Source organism: Narcine bancroftii, chromosome 2 (assembly GCF_036971445.1).
Source record: "Narcine bancroftii isolate sNarBan1 chromosome 2, sNarBan1.hap1, whole genome shotgun sequence".
Lineage (NCBI taxonomy): Eukaryota > Metazoa > Chordata > Chondrichthyes > Torpediniformes > Narcinidae > Narcine > Narcine bancroftii.
Genome location: NC_091470.1, coordinates 178,844,724 through 178,864,569, shown reverse-complemented (window position 1 = coordinate 178,864,569; position 19,846 = coordinate 178,844,724). Strand labels below are relative to the sequence as shown.

Sequence of the window (19,846 nt, the reverse complement as noted above, 5' to 3'; positions counted from 1 at the left end):
CCCTGGAGCGTAGAAGAATGAGGGGAGATTTGATAGAGGATGTTGCCTGGACTTCAGGAACTGAGTTACAGGAAAAGGTTAAACAGGTTAGGACTATATTCCCTGGAGCGTAGAAGAATGAGGGGAGATTTGATTGAGGTATTTAAAATGATGAAGGGAATAGACGAAGTAAATGTAGGTCGACTTTTCCACTGAGGGTGGTTGAGATACAAACCAGAGGACGTGGGTTAAGGGTGAAAGGGAAAAGGTTTAGGGGAACTTCTTCACACAGAGAGCAGTGGGAGTATGGAACGAGCTGAAATGGTGAATGCGGGCTCAACTTTAACATTTATGAAGAATTTGGACAGGTATGTGAATGGGAGGAGGATGGACTGAGTATAGGTCTGTGGCACTAGGCAGAATAATGGTTCGGCATAGAATAGAAGGGCCGAAGGGTCTGTTTCTGTGCTGTAATGTGCTATGGTTCTATGCCTTTCAGGGTTGTCTTTCTTGTGAAATGCGTGTTCATCCTGAAATACATTTTGTTTAAATTCCCGTGATTGACATTTGACCCATCCTTGGCATGGCAGAGGTACTAGGGTATATTCAGATAACAGAGGAAAACAAGAGCTGAAAAAGGGGAGAAATAGTGGATGAAGTCAGTGGGGCAGACACCATCCATGGGAGGCAAAAGACAGTCAACGTTTCTGGCCAAAACCCTTGGTCAGGATAATGCAACAGGAATTCCGACATTTCCCTTTTGGACTAGAGTAGTGCAGGGCGTAATCTTACAACCGACAGGTCTTTGCAGGGAATGCCGATTAACCTGGCAAAGCCACGTGGTTACCCAGCATCAACGGCGATGCTCAGTGAGGAGATTCGGTCTGTCACCAAACACTCTCCTTGCAATGCAGAGGGCAGGGGGGAAAAAAGACTCCAGACGGTCGTTAACTCGCCCTGCGACATTATGGGCAGCAGACTTCACTCCATCCATCATTTTAATACAGATTGTTACTGACTACAAAACCCTCCCCTTAAAACTAAAACCCTCCTGAACGCCAGCCTCCATGAAAGCAAATTAGTCATTACTTATACATGTTAACAACATATGGTAACATACTAAAGTTAGAGAAAAGGAATAGAAAAAGTAAAAGAATATTAGATTGTTCTAAGGCAAGTCAGAGAGTGCAGAGAATTTAACTATCAAATATTGTCTGTACTATCTGGTGAGGTCATCGTGAACATCGAGGAGCAAGACTAACCCTATCTTATGTATGTATGGGCTCCATATTTGTAGGTATATGTTATATAGTCAGGATCTTGTGAATTATTTTGTAACCACATATGAATATACTGTAGTAATTGTAGTGCACCACTGTGGGGCGTATGTATAATGTGTGCGTGTGTGTGTGTGTGTGTGTGTGTGTGTGTGTGTGTGTGTGTGTGTGTGTGTGTGTGTGTGTGTGTGTGTGAACAGTTCCCTGAGATAGTGGAAAGCATCAGTAAGTAAAGTCTTTTCTGTTATTTGAATCTTGCATCTCTATGTTATTTAAGAAGCCTCCCAAGTAACTCAGAGACAAAACAGTGCGATTTATATCTGTCTCCTTTTTCTTGCACTATTTTCATTTATTTTGTGGATCTGTTTGCTCTGTGATGCTGCCGCACAACAGCAAATCTCGTGGCGCATCCATGACAATAAATATTGATTCATTCTCCACAGAAAAAGCACTGAGAGTCAGGATTGGTTGCTCGAGCCGTGGGCTGCATTTAGGCCTTCATAACATTAACTTGAATGAACTTGCACTTAGACGTACATCAATCGGGAAATGGCAACTATGGTGGTGGCAAAGCCTGCAAGAGTCAAATTAGAGATGATTTCCACTGAAGTTAAGGAATTCAGGCGAATTGATAGATACTGCTGGAATATTCCAACCATAATGACAGAAATGAAATTATAACCCTATTTTGCAGAGCCCATATAACAATTTGTGAAAATGAGAGCCACAACATCACATTAGTACTTTTATATACACTATGAACATTATAATGCGTTTACCTGCAGCTTTTAGATCTTTCTGACAGGCTGCTAGTTCTAGAAAACAGAATGTGGTATCATATATTAGAATATAGCGTGTACCTATTATCTAGTATAAGAAATTCAGGGACTGGGTTGACCATCAAAATCAAACTTCCAATGGCATAAAGTTTAACTAAAAACAGCAAATATGGGAGCACAGTACATCTGTGCTAAGTGAAAGAGGGCAATTCTTTTGGGTAAAATCACACAGAGATGCTGGAAGAACTGGGTCTGGCAAAGTCCAGAAGGGAGGTAAGAATAATACTACTGACAGTTTGGGCCTGAGCCCTTCCACGAGGTATTGGCAAAGAATAAGAAGGGGGTCAGAATAAAGACTGATGACAGGCCGGGGGAGGAGTGCAGACCAACCAAAGGTGTTAATTGGATGTGATAAGAGGAGAGGTGAGAATTGATTTTGGCTCTGTGAAAGGAGGCCCAGGGTGAGAAGGGAGGGAGGGGAGCATGTGACAGAGTGTGTGCACTTGGGGAAAGAAGAAGGAAGGAAACTGGAGACGTCGATGTTAATTCCATCCGGATGGAAGGTTCTTCCTCAGAACTGGAAAGTCAGAAAACAATTTTGTTTGAAGTTCCAGAGAGAGCTGGGTGCACTTGATACTTTTTGTAACTGTCTCGGAATTGATTAATGAGCTACAGGGGACAGGAACAAATGGATATTGTAAACAGTGTGATGCTGAACAGGGTCGATGTTGAAACAGAAATCAAGAGGATGATGCTGGGAATGCCTGAACATTAACTGCAGAAGGCAATAAGAGGGGAACTGTCAACTCAAGGTCTATGGAAAGAAAATGTTAGTTAAAGCTTTAGAATTGGCCACTGAGAGCGGACTTTCTCAGGCAAAGGATGAGGTGCTGGTCTTCGACTGCATCCATTCATCCTTTATGTCACGTTGCCAGTGATGTGGTGTTGTATAATGTCAAGGAATGTCCTCTCAACACACATGAACTGCAGGGTCGGCGCCAAGGGGGGTGCGTCCACGGGCATTGCCCCCCAAACGAGGTGCCGTGCCCCCCCCATACAGTCGTGGCCATCCCTGGCCGTCAGGCCCGCCCCACTCCCTCCCGTGTCAGTATCGCCCTAGGTTGGCACATGTTAGTGACTCTCCACCCGACCCCCCCCCCCCCCCGCCGCCGTGTCACTCATGTGTGTCGAGCTTAATGCAATTAAAAGAGCGCACTCTTGTCCCTTGTTGGATGGATGGCCTCAACTCCCCCCCCCCCAACCCCGTCAACAGATCGGATCCGGTCAGCACCCACCACACCCCTCCCCCCATCAACAGGTCAGATCCTGTCAGCACCCACCACCCGCCCCACCCCCGTCAACAGGTCAGATCCTGTCAGCACCTACCACACCGCTGTCAGCAGGTAAATTCCTGCTAGCAACCCCCCTCCCCCCGTCGACAGGTCGGATCCTGTCAGCACCCACCACCCGCTGTTGACAGATAGATTCCTGCTACCACTCCCCCACCTCCCATCGACAGCTCCCCCACCCAACGAATGTTCTGATTCCGACCCTGATGACCTGCTTTACAACAGTGGGATTATCAACTACCCAATAACGTGAAAAATAACATTTGACACAGAAGATTCTGTAAAATTCTGCGTTACCACGGTTTATCTCGGTGGAAATAAGTATGTTGAATGTTTCAGAGCACTGGAATATTTTCGATTAAGAAGGGCGACGGTGGAAAGATGGATTTAAAAATAGGAAAGGTGGAGAATCTCAGGATCTCCGACAGTATCTGCGGAAGGGGAGGAGTTAACGCCTTACTTTCTATTAACTTCCCCTGGGACATCTCTGCAGGCAGCAGTAATACGAACAGGGGTTGGTTAAAAAGTTATTCTGTTCTTACCGGCTCTCATGGCGTCTCCTTTGTTGGGCGCACATTCTGCATAAAGGATAATTCATATAGTTCGTAAAGGACACTACACAAATTCCCGCACTCTTGCCTTTTCTTTAAAAAAATACTATGGTGAAGATTTAGTTCTTCTCATAGATTTCAATTTTTACTCCCTGGTGTGTGAAGAAACAAGAGGCGTAAACTTTGTAACACACTAAATGTGCACTTTGTACACATGGCGTGCTGTGCACCTAAATTTTAAATTTAATGACTAATTAATGAAGTTTTATAAAGATCATACTTGTCTCTTTCTTTTCCAACCTTTTTATTAGCATTTCATAATATACACGGCATAAGGAGAATAGAAATCAAAATGGATGTCCAAGTTTACATCGTCTAAGTATCAGATCTAAATTCCAAAGAGTGAAAATGTGATATATTAGAAATAATTCTCCTAACAAAGAAATCGAGATAAAGAAATATTTATATTATATATTAAAAAACCCAACTAATTTACTAAAGAAAATAACTTTTTCTTTAAACCAACAGAGCGGAACGATCCCTAGGATCTGTTGAATCATTTAAAACATCACCAGCAAGAATTATATCACGTCTGGAAAGGAAGAGTTAATTCACAGAATAACGCAGAATAAATAGTTTCCACGTTTCTTCAAATGCAGAGTACAACTTCTGATATTTTTTCCCTAGATTTAAGGAAGATATAACGTGAGAAATCCATTGAAACTATGTCGGAAAATCAGAGTCTTTCCATTTAAGCAAAAGTGCTCTTCTAGCTAATAGTGTAGAACAACTCGACATGCAGAAGGAGGTCAACAACCTATATCTGAATTTCCAAGAAGAGCAGTTAAGGTTGTAATTGAATAGCCAGTATCATTGATATGGTTTAAAAATATCTTTCCAAGCTTTTTCTAACATGGGACATGACCAAAATGATGAAGTATTGCATCTATCGCAAGTAGAGCTCCTATTAGGAAAAATGCGAGCTAGTTCTATGAACTATTTTAAACTGTATTAGAGAATGACGTGCACAGAGTGAAGAAGTACTAACTAGTCTAGAAATTCTTCCCCATGTTTCAGGAGATAATGTTAGTTGAAGTTTGGAATATACATGTTTCAAAGCAAACATCTACAAAACCGAGATTATTCTGGATACTTACCAGTTTTTAGCTTATCGTAGTCGGACTCTATATGTATATTTTAAAAAACACACAACAATGCAAATAGATGATAAAAGTTCAGGCGTGCAAGTGAGCAAAACAAGTTCAGTAAACAGTCACATGTGAAAGTAATGTTTAAAGCCAACTTTTCCTATGCTGTAGAACACCCCAATAATCTACAGGCAATTCAGTGTTATTTATTTCATTGATGGTGGGCTGTTGATATCCATAAATTACCTGTGATCTAAGTCTTCGGCTGTTGCCCTTGTTTTCTTAATCTAAGTAATTTAAATCCTTACCAAAATGTTTTTCTCCAGACAAGACTGATTATCAGACTTCTAAAGGGAATTTGATAATACCAATCAGAATTTATTGTCACAAAATCATTGTTTTGCGGCAGCATCACCATGGAAATATTTATATGAACCACCTTACAAAATCAATAAAAATAGTTCACAAAAAAAGTCAAAGTGAGATCGTGTCTATGCTTCATTGTCCATTCAGGAATCTGATGGCGGAGGGGAAGAAGATGACCTTGTATCACTGGGGGGGTTCATCTTCAGGCTCCCGTATCCCCTTCCTCGGTGTGAAAAGAGCATGGCCTGGCTGGTGAGGGTCCTTGAAAATCGAAGCTACTTTCTTAAGACGCCGCCTCTTGTTGATATCCTTGATGAAGTGAAGACCGCTGTCCATGGTGGTTTGCTGAGTTAACAACTCTCTGTCCTGTGCACTGGCACCTCCACGCAGAGATTTGCAAGAATCTTTGGCGACATAGCAAATCTCCTCCAGGAGTATAGTTGCTGGTGGGCCTTCTCCGTGACTGCATCAACGTGGAGGTTCCAGGACAGATCTTCAGAGATGTTGACACCCAGGAATTTGAAACCCCTTTCTGCTCCTGTGCCTTGATGAGGACTGGTTCACGTTCTCCTGATTTCCACCCCCCACCACCACCACCACCACCACCACAAATCGACAGTCAGACTAACAGGAATGCTTTCTGGAAGTGCCGACCAAAGAAATTACACTTGGGATAAAAATGGCGGAGAATATTGCACAACAATTGTTCCTAACAAGTCTAGAATATGGCTGAGATGGAGGAGAGGATGTGCGAAGAAAATGGAAATGATGTGGACGTACAATTTTAAGGATTCTTTCATGATTTCCACTCCGTAAATGGTTATATGGTTAAGTGTATTTTAAAATCAGGTGACATTTAACGAAATATGGGCGTCTGAATTCTTAGTTAATTCGGCATCGTTGGTGAGAAGTACCAAAAGATTCAGGGTCTTGTGTACCCCTGCAGATGGAGAAATCATCTTGTGACACTTACAATTATTTGCAATGCAAGGGAGAGTGAGTACCTTCAGGTTCCGGGGAGTCCACCAGCAGGAACTCTTCTCCTGGAGCCAGTACATTGGGCCAACCACGAAGATGTTAGACCAGCACTTCTACTCTCTGAGAAGTCCAAGGTGGCAGCAGCATGGTTAGCACTATGCCATTACAGTGCCAGAGACCCAGGTTAAATCTGGCACTGTCCGTAAGAAGTTTGCATGTTCTCCCCTTGCCTGCATGGGTTTCCTCCAGTCGCTCTGTGGTCTTCTCACTATTTGAAGCATATGGGGGCTGTAGCTTAATTGGGGTACTTGAGCGGTACGGGGTTGTGGGTCAGAAGGGCCCGTATGTCCAATTTCAATTAAAGTTAAAAATTGGTGCGTCCTCAGACTGGAATTCCTCTACATGCTCTAATGTTGCACGGACACATGGCCTTGTTTGGAAATTCGAGTGTTCAGAAAAGCAAAAGGCTGCAGAAATAAAGGCAAGCCCACCAAGTCCATCGCGGACACCAACCTCCTCCCCACTGAAGACATCTCGATTAGACACTGCCTGAAGAAGGCTGCCAAGATCAGAAAGAACCTCCTTCATTCTGGCCACAACCTCTTCATGCTGCTACCTTCAGGAAGGAAGCCCAGAGGCATGAAGTTCATCAGCTCAAGGTTTAAAAACAGTTTGGTCCAATAGCTATTAGTGTCCTGATCTTCCCCGTGCTGCCTTAACCCTAAGCATAAACTAACTGGGGTCACCAAAAGATTTGTCCTATTTGTCCATTTCTTGCACTGGTCTAACGTCTTCACAATTGTGAATATTCATTTGTCCTTTTATATTTGCCTTCGGTTTTTCTGTCTCAACACGATCTTATTTTCACAAATACTAATGGCCACAATATTGTAGCTAAAATAGCAGAAAATTTGACAAAGGCAGCAACTGTAAAAGCACCGGCAGCAATAAAAACAACAGCGCTTGCTTATTTTCATGGGCCGACGAAACTATGTGATTTGAAGCATCGTTGTCATTGGGTAATAATGACTGCTCTGACTGGAGCTCATTAGATGGTTCAAAGCATAAATGAGCATCGAGTTTTAGCCTTGCAGGTCTATCAATACCCATAAGCTGGACTTATGAAAAATGTTTTTGTTGTTATAACTAACTACAGAGAGATATATTTTTAAAATATTCTGCTGAAACACTGCACAAAAATATTCTAGACAGTCATTTTGGTGTCACCCCCTCTGATGATATCACCCAGTGCGGTCTGCATCCCCCCCCCCCCCCACAATGACACCAGTTGTTTGCACATCGTGCTTATTTACATGGCAATAAACTTTCATAAGTACTATTTCAATATACTGAATTTGTGTAACTTGACAATACAATCAAATTGATTACACATTTCAAATACTGGGACATTATATTTGAGAGGAATATTTGCTTCGTTGACAGACCACCAAAGGCTCCAATGCCAACTAGAAAGCCTCCAGTAATTAAGGGATAACTTTGGATAAGGCGAATTAAAACATTGGCATCAAGGTGAAATATAGTCAAACCTCAACGAGATTGGTCCTAGGAGATTATTGATTTTTCAGCATGGTAACGAACCATGATCGGTCTCGTGGAGGTGCGGGGTTTGTGAATTGGCAACACAGTGTCCAGGTTACAACCGTCCAACTTAAAACCACCTCATACTTACGAACGGACTATGTTCAGCTGCAGTTCAAAGAAGGAGAATGCCATCCGCCATTTTAGGTCAAATCACAACCTGGTGCCTACTTCAAGGAATTGACTTCAGTAGTTTTATATGCTTAGAAATTTTTTTAATACATACTATATGCTAAAGCAAATATTTGACTAACTGACGCTCAATATACCTGTTCCGACTTGCCTACAAATTCGACTTAAAGACAGACTTAGGAATGGATCTTGTTGGTAACCCGGGGACTGCCCACAGTTAAAATGGAGGTGACGGTGAAGCCATGCAAAGTATCATAAAGTAACAACCATAAGCAAAAAAAAAACCAACAAATACCTGTTTCCACGTACACACCCAATAGGGTTTGCAGTGCTGAAAATGAAAAGGGGAAGACCAGCCATATTTATTTTTGGCAATGCCAACAAGTCAAGGAGGATGTAATGCATGCAAAGCGAAGTGGCAATATACATTGAGGAGCCCTGGTGCGTGCCTGCAAATCAACTTTTGAGGGTGTTATTCGAGAAGCAGATTTGCTTTTCCTGATGGCGAGACGCAGCATGATGGAGAAAATTGATATGGGTGTTGGTGGGCTGTAAACGTGGCCGGGTTTGTCCCGAGTGGTGGTGTTGCAGCAGCAGGGAAGTGTGGGGTGTTTGCTCACACTCACCAGACTTGAGCGCCACGAATGGCAGAAAAGCTCCAAGGTGCTTGCCACGTTCCCTCATGAGACGTTGATCCAATTCCTTCTCACCAATGGTGAAGCCGGGTGTTAATCGTAATACCTTAAAATATCTCAGTCAGTTGGCTAATCCCTATCCTGTTGAAGGTGGTTATCACCTGGCACAATTGGCATTTGCAGACTTATTATTTTGTGTGAGAAAGTAAACAACCGCTCACAATGGTGACCTGAGTTGAATAATTCTATCCTTCGTAACGTGCAAAGACGGACTTAACAAATAGCATGTGCTGTGTTTGGAGGAAACGAGGCCACCCTGCCTGTCTGGAATATTGTGGATTGCGGGTGGTCATGTGCCCTCCTCACCTGAAACTTATTTGGAAGTGACATCACCTGTCAATCAAGGTTGGACTCCTGCCGCCCATTAGTGCACACCTTGCCATTGGCTAATTTAAATCACCGAGGGTCATTATTTGCTAGATCCCAGATTAATATGGTATATAACACCAACACAGCATACCCTTGGTCTCTGCCTCATCATCCAAGCCCCAGACATCACTCCGCGCCAGGTCGAGACTGGGAGTGTCGTGGGTAAGGTGTGTGCTACATTGAAACTGGACTGTAGTATTGTGATTAGATCAATATTTGCAGTAGAGAGGCACCCTTGTCAGTTAGGGAACCGGGGGTGTGCAAGAGTCCATTTTTGTAGTGTCTGTGTGAGCATGTCAAGTATAGGCTCACCATTGTCAGAGTCCAACCTAGTTCCAAGTTCCCCTGTTTATCTCCTATACCAATTAAAGTTACATGTGAATGTAACACTTGTTTCCAGACTCATCTCTGTGAACCCACAGAAGATGAGATTCTTCCCTCCCAAAGCGACAGCATGGGCTAATCTGAGAGTTGGTAAGGTTTCAGGAAATACTACGTTGTTGCTGGTTTACGGAGGAGAAAATACAGGTCTTTGTGGCAGTCATGGTGTGTGGATAAATAATCACCTGCTTATCCTTCATGGGAATACGTGCCCACACGATGCCTTTTCTTCCATTCATATTGAGCTAAATTTAACCTGTTTGTTTTAAATCATGGTCAGAATAATTACAATCCTGTAGTTTTTTTTTGAAAACTTTTTTGGGAGCCTTGAGAATTTTAAATATAGTTAAAAAAAAAACACAGCGAAATGCTGGAGGGACTCAGCTGGTCTTTCCAGCACCCATAAGAGACAAAGGTGCATTGCCAACGTTTCGGGCCTGAGCCCTTCCTCGAGGGAAAGCCAGAAGCAAGAAGTCTCAGAATTCAGGCAGTGCCGGCTGGGGGAGGAGACCAGACCTACAAAAGGATATGATAAGGGACAAGGTAAGAATTTATGGCCAGCATTTTGGTGTGTTTTTATTAGAATCACGGCGTCTGTAGAGTTTCCTGTTGCACTCGACTATAAATACAGATCAGGTGTTTACCATTTTCAGTCCTTTGCAACTTTTGGTCTGTCGGTGAAAATGTACATAGGTCATAATATAAAGTACAACATTACATATTCAATACTAGAGTTCTGTTGTAGGAACAGCATATTTAATGTTTCCTCCGTGTGATATATTTTGTATTTTGACAAACTAATCCCAAAATGCATTTTTACCTTCTTTGCTGGTTTCATGGAATATAATCAGGAACAAATGGAAGTGAATGGGTGGAGGAAAATGGATATCGGCTAAGTTATCCTTTCCTTGAATATACCTAAACAGGTCTTTTAGCACAAGACCATAAGACACTGGACCCGACATGAACCATTCAGCTCATCGAGTCTGCCCCACCATTTAATCATGAGCTGATCCATTTCCCCACTCAGCCCCATTCCCCATCACCTTTGGAGTGACGTCAGTGTGTGCAGATTCTTCCAGAGAATCGGCGTTTCATTCGCAAAAAATATCCATGAAAACTTTCTAAAATAATCTCCAGTTGGATGTTGGCCGACGGCTTACCTGTGGAAAGGCGAGCCCATTCCAATTCTGCAACATAAAGCGTTCGTTTAGCTTTGAAAGGATAAGAGTTGTCCGAGAATCCAAAACAATAACGACGTTGTTGTCGGGAATTGTTGAAATTGCAAATTTCTCCGGTGCAAATGTTGGTGAGATGCAAAGACATTGCCAATGAAAATAAAGGATGTTTGTTCCATTTCAAGGATTGCCAATATTTGGCTGTTATCGTAGGAAACCTTGAGCAACTCGATAAAAGGGAATCAATCTAAGTATCAATAAACGGTTGTTCTGGCGGATGGAGAAACAACTGGGCCCACAAGATAAATGTTCTTTCATTCTTCTCTTCTATTTATTCTCTCTGTTCCCAGCCGTCTCTCGGGAAAACTAAAATGCAGGAGATGAACATGTCTCGGCTGTTTTCAAAGAACTTTCACCTCCTTTAATTTTTTTTTTGCGACAATGCTACTTTTGACGTCCAATGCCAATTCCCTATCCTACGTGTGCTGCTGGTGTGGGATTCAGCAATGCAGTCTTTACTGCCCACGGGCTGGTGAATAGGCAGGCGATATTTGGAACACCGCAGAGTATTACCTGACCGTCGTAAAAGTGCGTCCGCTTCTACAAAATAATAAATTAATGACAAGTTACAGAATACACAAACAGGCAAATATTCAGATTGGTAACAGAATTCACAGGCCAAGACGTGCGCTTAGATGGAAGATGTAAAACTGGTGTGGAAACAATTTACGATTTGGTCTCGTTTCTGCAAATACCACTGGACATTGAAGATTTTGGGTGCATTTTCTGATGCGGATCACGAAGATCACCTTAAAATATTCCTATCGCGTATCATTTTGTAGATGTAACCGATTTTATTTTGTGATTTCCAAGTCATACTTCAAACACACAAAACATGTCATTGAAAATTCATTTCCTGCATTTGCCCTTGGACATCTTCCTGACTGACCTTGGCGCCATCAGTGACGAACACAGTGAAAGGATTCACCACGACATTGTGACCCTGGAAAAGTGGCATTAGAGCATCAAAGCACCATCAGTGCCCACCGAGCATTGTCGGACACTAACAGGAGAGGCATCAAATGCTGAGTACAAATGAAAACCAGCGGCAAAACACTTTTGGGTCATTTGAATAAACATAGTGTCAGCATCGCTACGTGGTTAAACATGCTAAATTCAATTCAAGTTAATTTAACATTTCTCCAACTTCTGACGTGATACAGTAAATCTGAAATTAATCTGTGTTCAGCTTGAAGTCATCTATCGTCATCCCCAATTTTTGTTCAGGAAGCAAACCCTTTGTAAAAGAAGCGTTGTCCAGTGTGATTGCTGATAACTTCAGCATTGAAATGTAAATACTCAACCTGAATCGATGAATTGCAAAATGCTCGGACATCAAAGTAGAACTCAATGTGTTTGGGGCTGCTAAATAACTTCATTTTGTATTCAGTTGCTCAGAAAGTATCTGGGGTTCTCCGGGTACTGAAGAGGCCTCTGATTGTCAGTGCAGTAACACAAGTGGTGCTGGCCAATTATATAACCATTTAACAATCACAGCATGGAAACAGGCCATCTCAGCCCTTCTAGTCTGCACAGAACTAAGTTCTCTCCTCTAGACCCACCTACCTGCACCCTGCCTATAATCCTCCATTCCCCTCCCATCCATACACCAATTTTTCCTTAAATGACAAAATGGACCCTGCTGCCACTATTTCTCCCAGAAGCTCATTCCACACACCCACCACTCTCTGAGTAAAGAAGTTCCCCCACATGTTACTTCTAAACTTTAGCCCCTTAACTCTTAACTCATGACATCTTGTATCATTCTCTCCCACTCTCAATGGAAAAAGCCTCTCCACATCAACGATCTAACCCTCTCATAATCTTAAATACCTCTATCAAATCCCCTCGCAACCTGCGATTCTCCAAAAAGTAAAGACCTAATTTGCTCAATCTTTCTTTGTAATCTAGATGCTGAAACCCAGGTAACAATTTCATAAATATTCTCTGCGCTCTCTCCACCTTGTTGATATCCTTCCTATAATTTTGTGACCAGAAGCAGCAAGGTTTATGAAATGGTCCTCAATGCTAGCCAATGCTGGCCATGATACAAAAATTGATGAAAGACAACATACCTTCTTCTGCCGTCGCTGTAAACAAAAACCAGAAACAAGTGGATCTGTGAGTAATCCCACAAGGACTTTGAGGTGCATGGCATCAGCGGTCACAGAACTTTAAACATCCCAGAATGGAACAAGGTGTTTTTGAAATAATAAATTTAACGAATATGCTGAACCAAGGGTTAATGGATTAGGTGAGAAAATACAGTAGCTGCCTGAAAGATGGTGGGGAAATAAACTCCTTCCTAAACATGATCCGCTCTGTGAGATAGTAACAAACTCCACAAGAAGGTCAATTTACCCTGACATTTCCCAGCAGTTTCCAGACCCCACATGGGAATGTGTTATCTGTAAACACAAAATTTCCAGAGGTATCAAACTCGTCAGGGTCTCACGCAGACCCCTGCCCAAAAGGTGTATAAACGTACGGTGAACATTCTGATGCTTTGAGTGGAGGTTCAGTGGAGAGAACGAGTTGCTAAACTCTTTCACTCTCTATCACCTCTCACTCCCACTAGCGTTACCAAGGTTACGTCAAGAAACAGTTGTACGCTTAATTGGTTCTGCTGTTTGTTTTATTACAGCGCGGCTGACGTTCAAAGGTTTTAAAAGGTGAAACGTCTTTAACGAAAAAGCTGTTACTTCGAACTCGTGTGGGTGCTATATATCAGCGGTTCTCAACCTTTTGTCTTTCCACTCACATCCCAATTTAAGTAATCCCTATGCCATAGGGGCTCTGTGATCAGTAAGGGGTTGCTTAAGGTGGGATGTGGGTGGGAAGAGAAGGTTGAGAATCCCTGCTCTGGGCCCGATTGTTATTTTACTTGAGAAAATTTGTCGTTGGCCTATTTCCTTTGGAGTTCTGAAACCTTGCACATCACGAGTCCATGAGGGACGAGAGATTCATTGCCAGACAGAAATGCTCTCAATCAAGCAGCATTGAGCGGTGGAACGTGCCGTGGCTACTGGACAAACAAAACCGAACCTCTGGACGCGACCAAACCAAAATTAACTGCTCTGTCGTCCATCAATGAAACCAGAATCAATGGATCATTAAAACGTGACTCTGGAGAAACCCAGCAGGTCAACCCAAGTCCTTTATACGGCAAAGATGAAAATACAGAACCGGCGTTTTGGGCTTGAGCCCTTCATCAAGGTACGTGCAAAATGTCGGCAGGCGCCCGGACAAATTATACTCAGGCAACCTCCTCCCCCCCACCATTTTGTTCGGCTTCCTGCTGACATATTTTCACAGATCAATGAAACGTCAGCTCTGCATCTTTATCTTTGCCGTATAAAGGACACGGTTTGACCTGCTGGGTTTCTCCAGCAATGTGTTTTTACTTCAGCAGACTTTTATGATTTACCAAGGCATCAGAATATTTCTTACCCCTTTTGATTCTTCTTGGTACTGCGGTAGAGTAATGTATATTTAAGTTAAAATGCTTAAAATACATACCAACATCCATTGCAAGTCCAGATCCAATCCCGCCATTTCACCAAGTACTCAACGCACAACTATAAAGTTCAAATGATGCCCCGCTCTTGACCTGAGTCCTGCAGAAATATTATGCAGAGAGGGATGTGGAGATCTGGGTCCCTTCACCAATTTTTTTTCATTCTATTTCCTTTCAGTTAAAAGCAGTTAATAGCTCCGTGGCACGGTGGGGTACGGTTATTGCAGAGGAATGGGTCGCAGGTCGATCCACAGAATTGAGTGGCAGCAAGGATCACTGGAGTCTCCATCCACTCCACCCATCGACGTGATCTACCAGGCTCCCTTCCACCCCGCCAACAGCGTCTTCCAGCTGCTTCCGTAAGGGGACGAGATACAGGAGGATCAGAGCCAGCACCACCAGGCTGAGGAACAGCTTCATCCCACGGGCAGCAAGGACGTGAGAGGACATTCAACAACCAAAGGAACCACTTACACTGCCCCTCCAAGACTCTTGATTTCACAAATATTAGGACTTCTTGGTTAGCCTAGCAGTTAGCACAACACTGTTACAGCGCCAGCGACTGGGACTGGAGTTTGAGTCTACGCTGTCTGTAAGGAGTCTGTACGTTCTCCCCGTGCCTGTGTGGAGCTCCCATTTCCTTTTACTCTTCAAAACGTAGCAGGAGTATAGATCAATTGGGCGGGCCGGAAGGGCCTGTTACCGTGCTGTATGTCTAATTTTTTTTCACAGATAAGAATTCTTGTCCTGCACATGTACTGCTTATCTATGTGTGCGCGCTATGTCTGGGTGTGCGTCTGCGTGTTTTGCACCGTGGGCGCGAGAACGCTGTTTCGCCATACAATCGGATGACAATGAACGAACTTGAGGAGAGGGCCATTGTAGACAGCAGATTGGATGTACGGTGGGGGCTTCTCTCCAGAGGAACGTAGGTTTGCATGGATGTAAACTCGTCATTCAACACAGCCTCATGCTTCAGTCCTGTTTTCTTGAGTTCAAAGCAATTGAGCACTCATGAGGTTGCAGTCCAACCCAGGTGTAACATCGACGTAAATGCAGATGAGAAAGGCGGCGTTGGCACTGGGCAGTCATTCATACCCTGATGTGCCTCCAGTGGTCAGGTTCTCTCCGAATTCTCAGCCTGCACTCGGAAATGAGGAGCCAGTAATGAGCTGGGTGGGGTGTGTGGGGGGGGGAGGGGCAATGCAGGGGCACTCGTGCTCTGTGATGAGAACCGCATCAAAGTGTGCCAGTGTGTCGATACACCTCACAACTGGATTCTCAATATTACTTCTGCAAATGTATCTCGAATCACGATGGAAGGGGCTAATATGTGAAATGAATCACTGTTTTATTGCTCCCCGTCAAGCCCGGAGGTTTTCAAACATTTTCTTTCCACCTTAAGTAAATCCTATCCCATCGGTGCTGTGATTAGTAAGGGATTGTGTCAGGTGGTTTGTAAGTGGGGGCGAAAAGGTTGGGAATGTCTGCTCCGGACCCAATTGCTACTGAAATATTCTGCTTGAGAAAAATTGTCGTTGGCTCATTTCCGTTGGAACTCTGAAACCGTGCACATAACGAGTCGATGAGGGACGATTAAAACAATGGTCTTCAAACTTTTTCTTTCCACCCACAATCCCTGACTAATCACAGAGCACCGATGGCGTAGGGATTACTTAAAATGGAATGTGAGCAGAATTTTTAAAAACCTTCAAAATCACTGAGCTGAACTAATTGAAATATAACACTTGGTAATTGCAAATTCTCAGTTGTTGACAACATTATTTATGAATTGCTACTCACTTAAAACTTTGATTAGTCTTTGAACATCTGAAATGACGTAAAGGACTGTGAGCACAAGCTGTAATAGTGCTGACCACGCAGTTTTGAATCCTGCTCTGACTGTAAGGAGTTCGTATGCTCTCCCTGTGCCTGCAAGGGTTTACTCCCTCTCCATTCACACCCCACCCCCGCTTACTGGTGTGCCCTCCCTCCCTTATCCACCTCCTACTTTCAGGACTGCATGGATTAAAATAAAAATTTGATTTACCTGACTGAGCTGCACCCGTTCTCTTTTCGATGGGAACTGAAATGTTAGAGAGAAAAAAAGCAGTTAAATTTCCAACTGATTTAATGCAAATACTCCTTGCGCTGCCCCTCCAGTTCGCCGAGGGACTCCGACCTCCAGCACTGTGCGGTGTTACCGCTGCAGTGGCTGGGTCCTAGGCCGATGGCGCCATCACGGCGGCGTTAGCCCTCCGCATGTGGCGGCAGCACATTTATGGAGCGAGGCGGAGCGCTCCGCTCCACCTGGGCGACCAGCCTGAGGAGGGATCGCATTTGAGTGGAGGATTGAGGGAGGTAGGTTCGACGATTTAAGGCGTACTGAGATACACGTTGGGTATAGTTACCTCGAGTGGTCATTTTGGGGACTGGATTCTTTTCTGCTTTCCAATCTTCAGTTTGACTTGATTCTTTGGCACCTACAGGATCCATGACAAATCTAGCAATTCAGATTTAAAAAATGCAAAGATCTGAGCATTTTAATACTGCTCTATAACTGTTTCTAAAGCTCTGCGTATCATCTACCCTCTCCGTGATAATGGCATGCTACAAGAAACATGACTTTCCAACAAATATTGTCATGGCCATTTTGATTACTGTAATATATCTAATAGTAAGACAAAATATATTTCTAGCATCCACGTGAACGTCAAAGTTAAATTTCGTGCATGTTATATTCTAAATCAGTGGTTCTCAAACTTTTTTTCCCCACCCACATCCCACTTGAAGTAATCCCTGTGCCATCGGCGCTCTGTGATCAATCAGTAAGGGATTACTTCAGGTGGGATGTGAGTGGGAAGGGAAGGTTGAGAATCACTGCTCTCGACCCGATTGTTCATGAAATATTTTGCTTGAGAAAAATTGTCATTTCCTTTGAAACAGTGCACATAACGAGTCAATTAGGGACAATTAAAACTTTTTCTTCCCACCCACATCCCACCTCAAGAAATCCCTTACCAATCATAGAGCACCGATGACATAGGGATGACTTATGCGAATTATTACATAAGAATAATGAGATGGCGGTGGAACATTGTATTGCAGACATTGTACTGGTTGGCCCAAAGCCCCCCCCCCCCCCCCGATACTGTAACTCCTCCCCCTCCAGGATCCCTAATAAAGGCCATCTTGCCCAATCCCCCTCCCTCAGTACTACCTTGGAATCGGGCCAACAGCATGTAAGCTATGCCTGTAAGATTATAGTGATGAAAGCCTATTAGTCTCAACTTCTGGTCTGATAGCGCTACAGAGATGATTCACTATTTCTGGGCGAGGCTAATGGTATCGAATCAATCAGTAAACTGGTGGTGAAATTTGAGATCCGGATCACCACATCTCAGCAGTTGACATTTCCAGGAGATTTCACAGTCGGATCTGGCGTTCAGGTGTTTTAGTGGATTTCCGATGCAATCACAGCGTTCAGAACTAGTTAACTCTTTATTAGACACCGAGATAACCCTCCTGCTCTCAGCCTCTAAAGCAGACTCCAGGGATGCATCAACATTTAGACACTCGAGTAAACAAGTTGGACTAAAAGATTACATCATTGTTCTACATAGAAGGCAACACCCCTTCTTTCTCCCTCCCCTACATTCCTGCATCAAGGTTGAATAACGTATTGTTCAGAACACTGAGTTACAATGACTCCACATTCAGCAAAAACTCGCACCCTTTATCTTACACGGCCTGCAGTCCAAAGCCATCTGTTGGTGCCTCCCGAAGATTATACCAGTCTGTAATATAATCACGCTGCACCCTTCATCTTTCACGCATCAGACTTCCATTCTGTGTTTTTAATTCACTTTTAGACTTAAATTATTTTAATATTCACTTTACTACCACACTGTGGAATGAGCAGGAATGATTGAAGAATAATTGAAGTATCAGTACTTTTCCCCAACGACTCCAGCTCCTTTTATAGTGGAAATGTTGAATTATTTTTGTTGCGTGACGATTGACCATATAACAATTACAGCACAGAAACAGGCCCTTCTACTCCATGCCAAACACCTTCCCACACCTAGTCCATCGACCCCCACCTGGCCCATAACCCTCCAAACCTCTCTCATCCATATACCTAACCCACATCTCCTTAAATATTAAAATCAAGCCCGCATTGACCCCACTTTGACAATTCCAATTATTAGCCACGCATGTGGTGTTAGAAGATTGGAGGAGAGGTCATCTTCTTCCATTGTTTTTTTTTAAAAAAGGCTCCAAAAGGAACCCTGGTAATTATAGACCAGTGAGCCTGGTGACGGTATAGGTAAGTTTTGGAAGGTGTTCGAAGAGTTTGGATAGACAATTATTTGGACAGCCAAAGACTAGATTAGGGATAGTCAACATAGCTTTGTGCTTGATTAACTAATCTTATAGTTTTTTCAAGGAGGTTACCAGAAAGTTGATGAAGGGAAGGCTGTGGACGTTGTCTACATGGACAAAGTCCCACAGGGGAGGTTAGGAAGGTTCAGTTGCTCGGTGGTATTCATGGTCAGATAGCAAACTGGATTCAATGATGACTTTATGGGAGAAGCCAGAGAGTGATGGTGGATAATGCTTCTCAGACTGGAGACCTGTGACCAGTGGTGTGCCTCAGGGATCAGTCCTGGGGCCATTGTTGTTTGTTGTCTATATCAATGTTCTGGATGATAATGTGGTGAATTGGATCAGCAAGTTTGCAGATGACACTAAGACTGGGGGCATTGTGGACAGTGAAGAATATTTTCAAATCCTGTAGCCACCAAGATCAGCTGAGAAAATGCCAGTAGGAATTTCATGTAGATAAGTGTGAGGTGTTGCATTTTGGAAGGACAAGCCAAGATAGGACATGGTGAATGGTCGGGCACTGAGGAGTGCGGTAGAACAGAGGGATCTGGGAATATAGATACTTCATTTCTTGAAAGTGGTGTCACAGGTGGACAGGGTTGTAGAGAGAGCTTTTGGCACATTGGTCTTCATTAATCAAAGTATTGAATCCAGGAGTTGGGATGTTATGGTGAAGTTGGGTAAGACATTGGTGAGGCCAAATTTGGAGTCTGTGTGTAGTTTTGGTCACTAAACTACAGGAAAGATATCAATAAGATAAAAAGAGGGCAGAGACGATTTACTGGGCTGTTGCCCGGACTTCAGGAACTGAGTTACAAGTTATGACTTTATTCCCTGGAGCATAGAAGATCAAGGGGAGATTTGATTGAGGTATTTAAAATTATGAGGGGGATTTACAGAGTAATTGTAGGTCGGCTTTCCCACTGAGGGTGGGTGAGATACAAACCAGAGGGTGAAAGGGGAAAAGTTTAGTGGGAACTTCTTCACACAGAGAGCGGTGGGAGAGTGGAATGAGCTGAGGGCTCGATTTTAACAATTAAGAAGAATTTGGACAGGTACATGGATGGGAGGGGGATGGAGGTCGATGAACTGGATGCAG

At 43.4% G+C, this 19,846-nt stretch overlaps 1 protein-coding gene across 1 annotated transcript in view; it reads right to left on the bottom strand.

Annotated features, from left to right (window-relative positions):
• LOC138752984 (uncharacterized protein MCAP_0864-like) overlaps positions 1–19,846 on the bottom strand; it is an 88,256-nt gene that overhangs the window by 66,735 nt on the left and 1,675 nt on the right. The window contains exons 4-15 of the mRNA XM_069915582.1: positions 16,770–16,841; positions 16,409–16,444; positions 16,162–16,188; positions 14,292–14,312; positions 12,917–12,931; positions 11,355–11,381; positions 10,767–10,793; positions 10,248–10,274; positions 8,454–8,489; positions 5,093–5,119; positions 3,927–3,962; positions 2,036–2,071 (exon numbers count right to left, since the gene is read on the bottom strand). Coding sequence (XP_069771683.1) covers positions 2,036–2,071; positions 3,927–3,962; positions 5,093–5,119; positions 8,454–8,489; positions 10,248–10,274; positions 10,767–10,793; positions 11,355–11,381; positions 12,917–12,931; positions 14,292–14,312; positions 16,162–16,188; positions 16,409–16,444; positions 16,770–16,841 — 387 coding nt within the window. The remainder of the gene's footprint in view (positions 1–2,035; positions 2,072–3,926; positions 3,963–5,092; positions 5,120–8,453; positions 8,490–10,247; positions 10,275–10,766; positions 10,794–11,354; positions 11,382–12,916; positions 12,932–14,291; positions 14,313–16,161; positions 16,189–16,408; positions 16,445–16,769; positions 16,842–19,846) is intronic.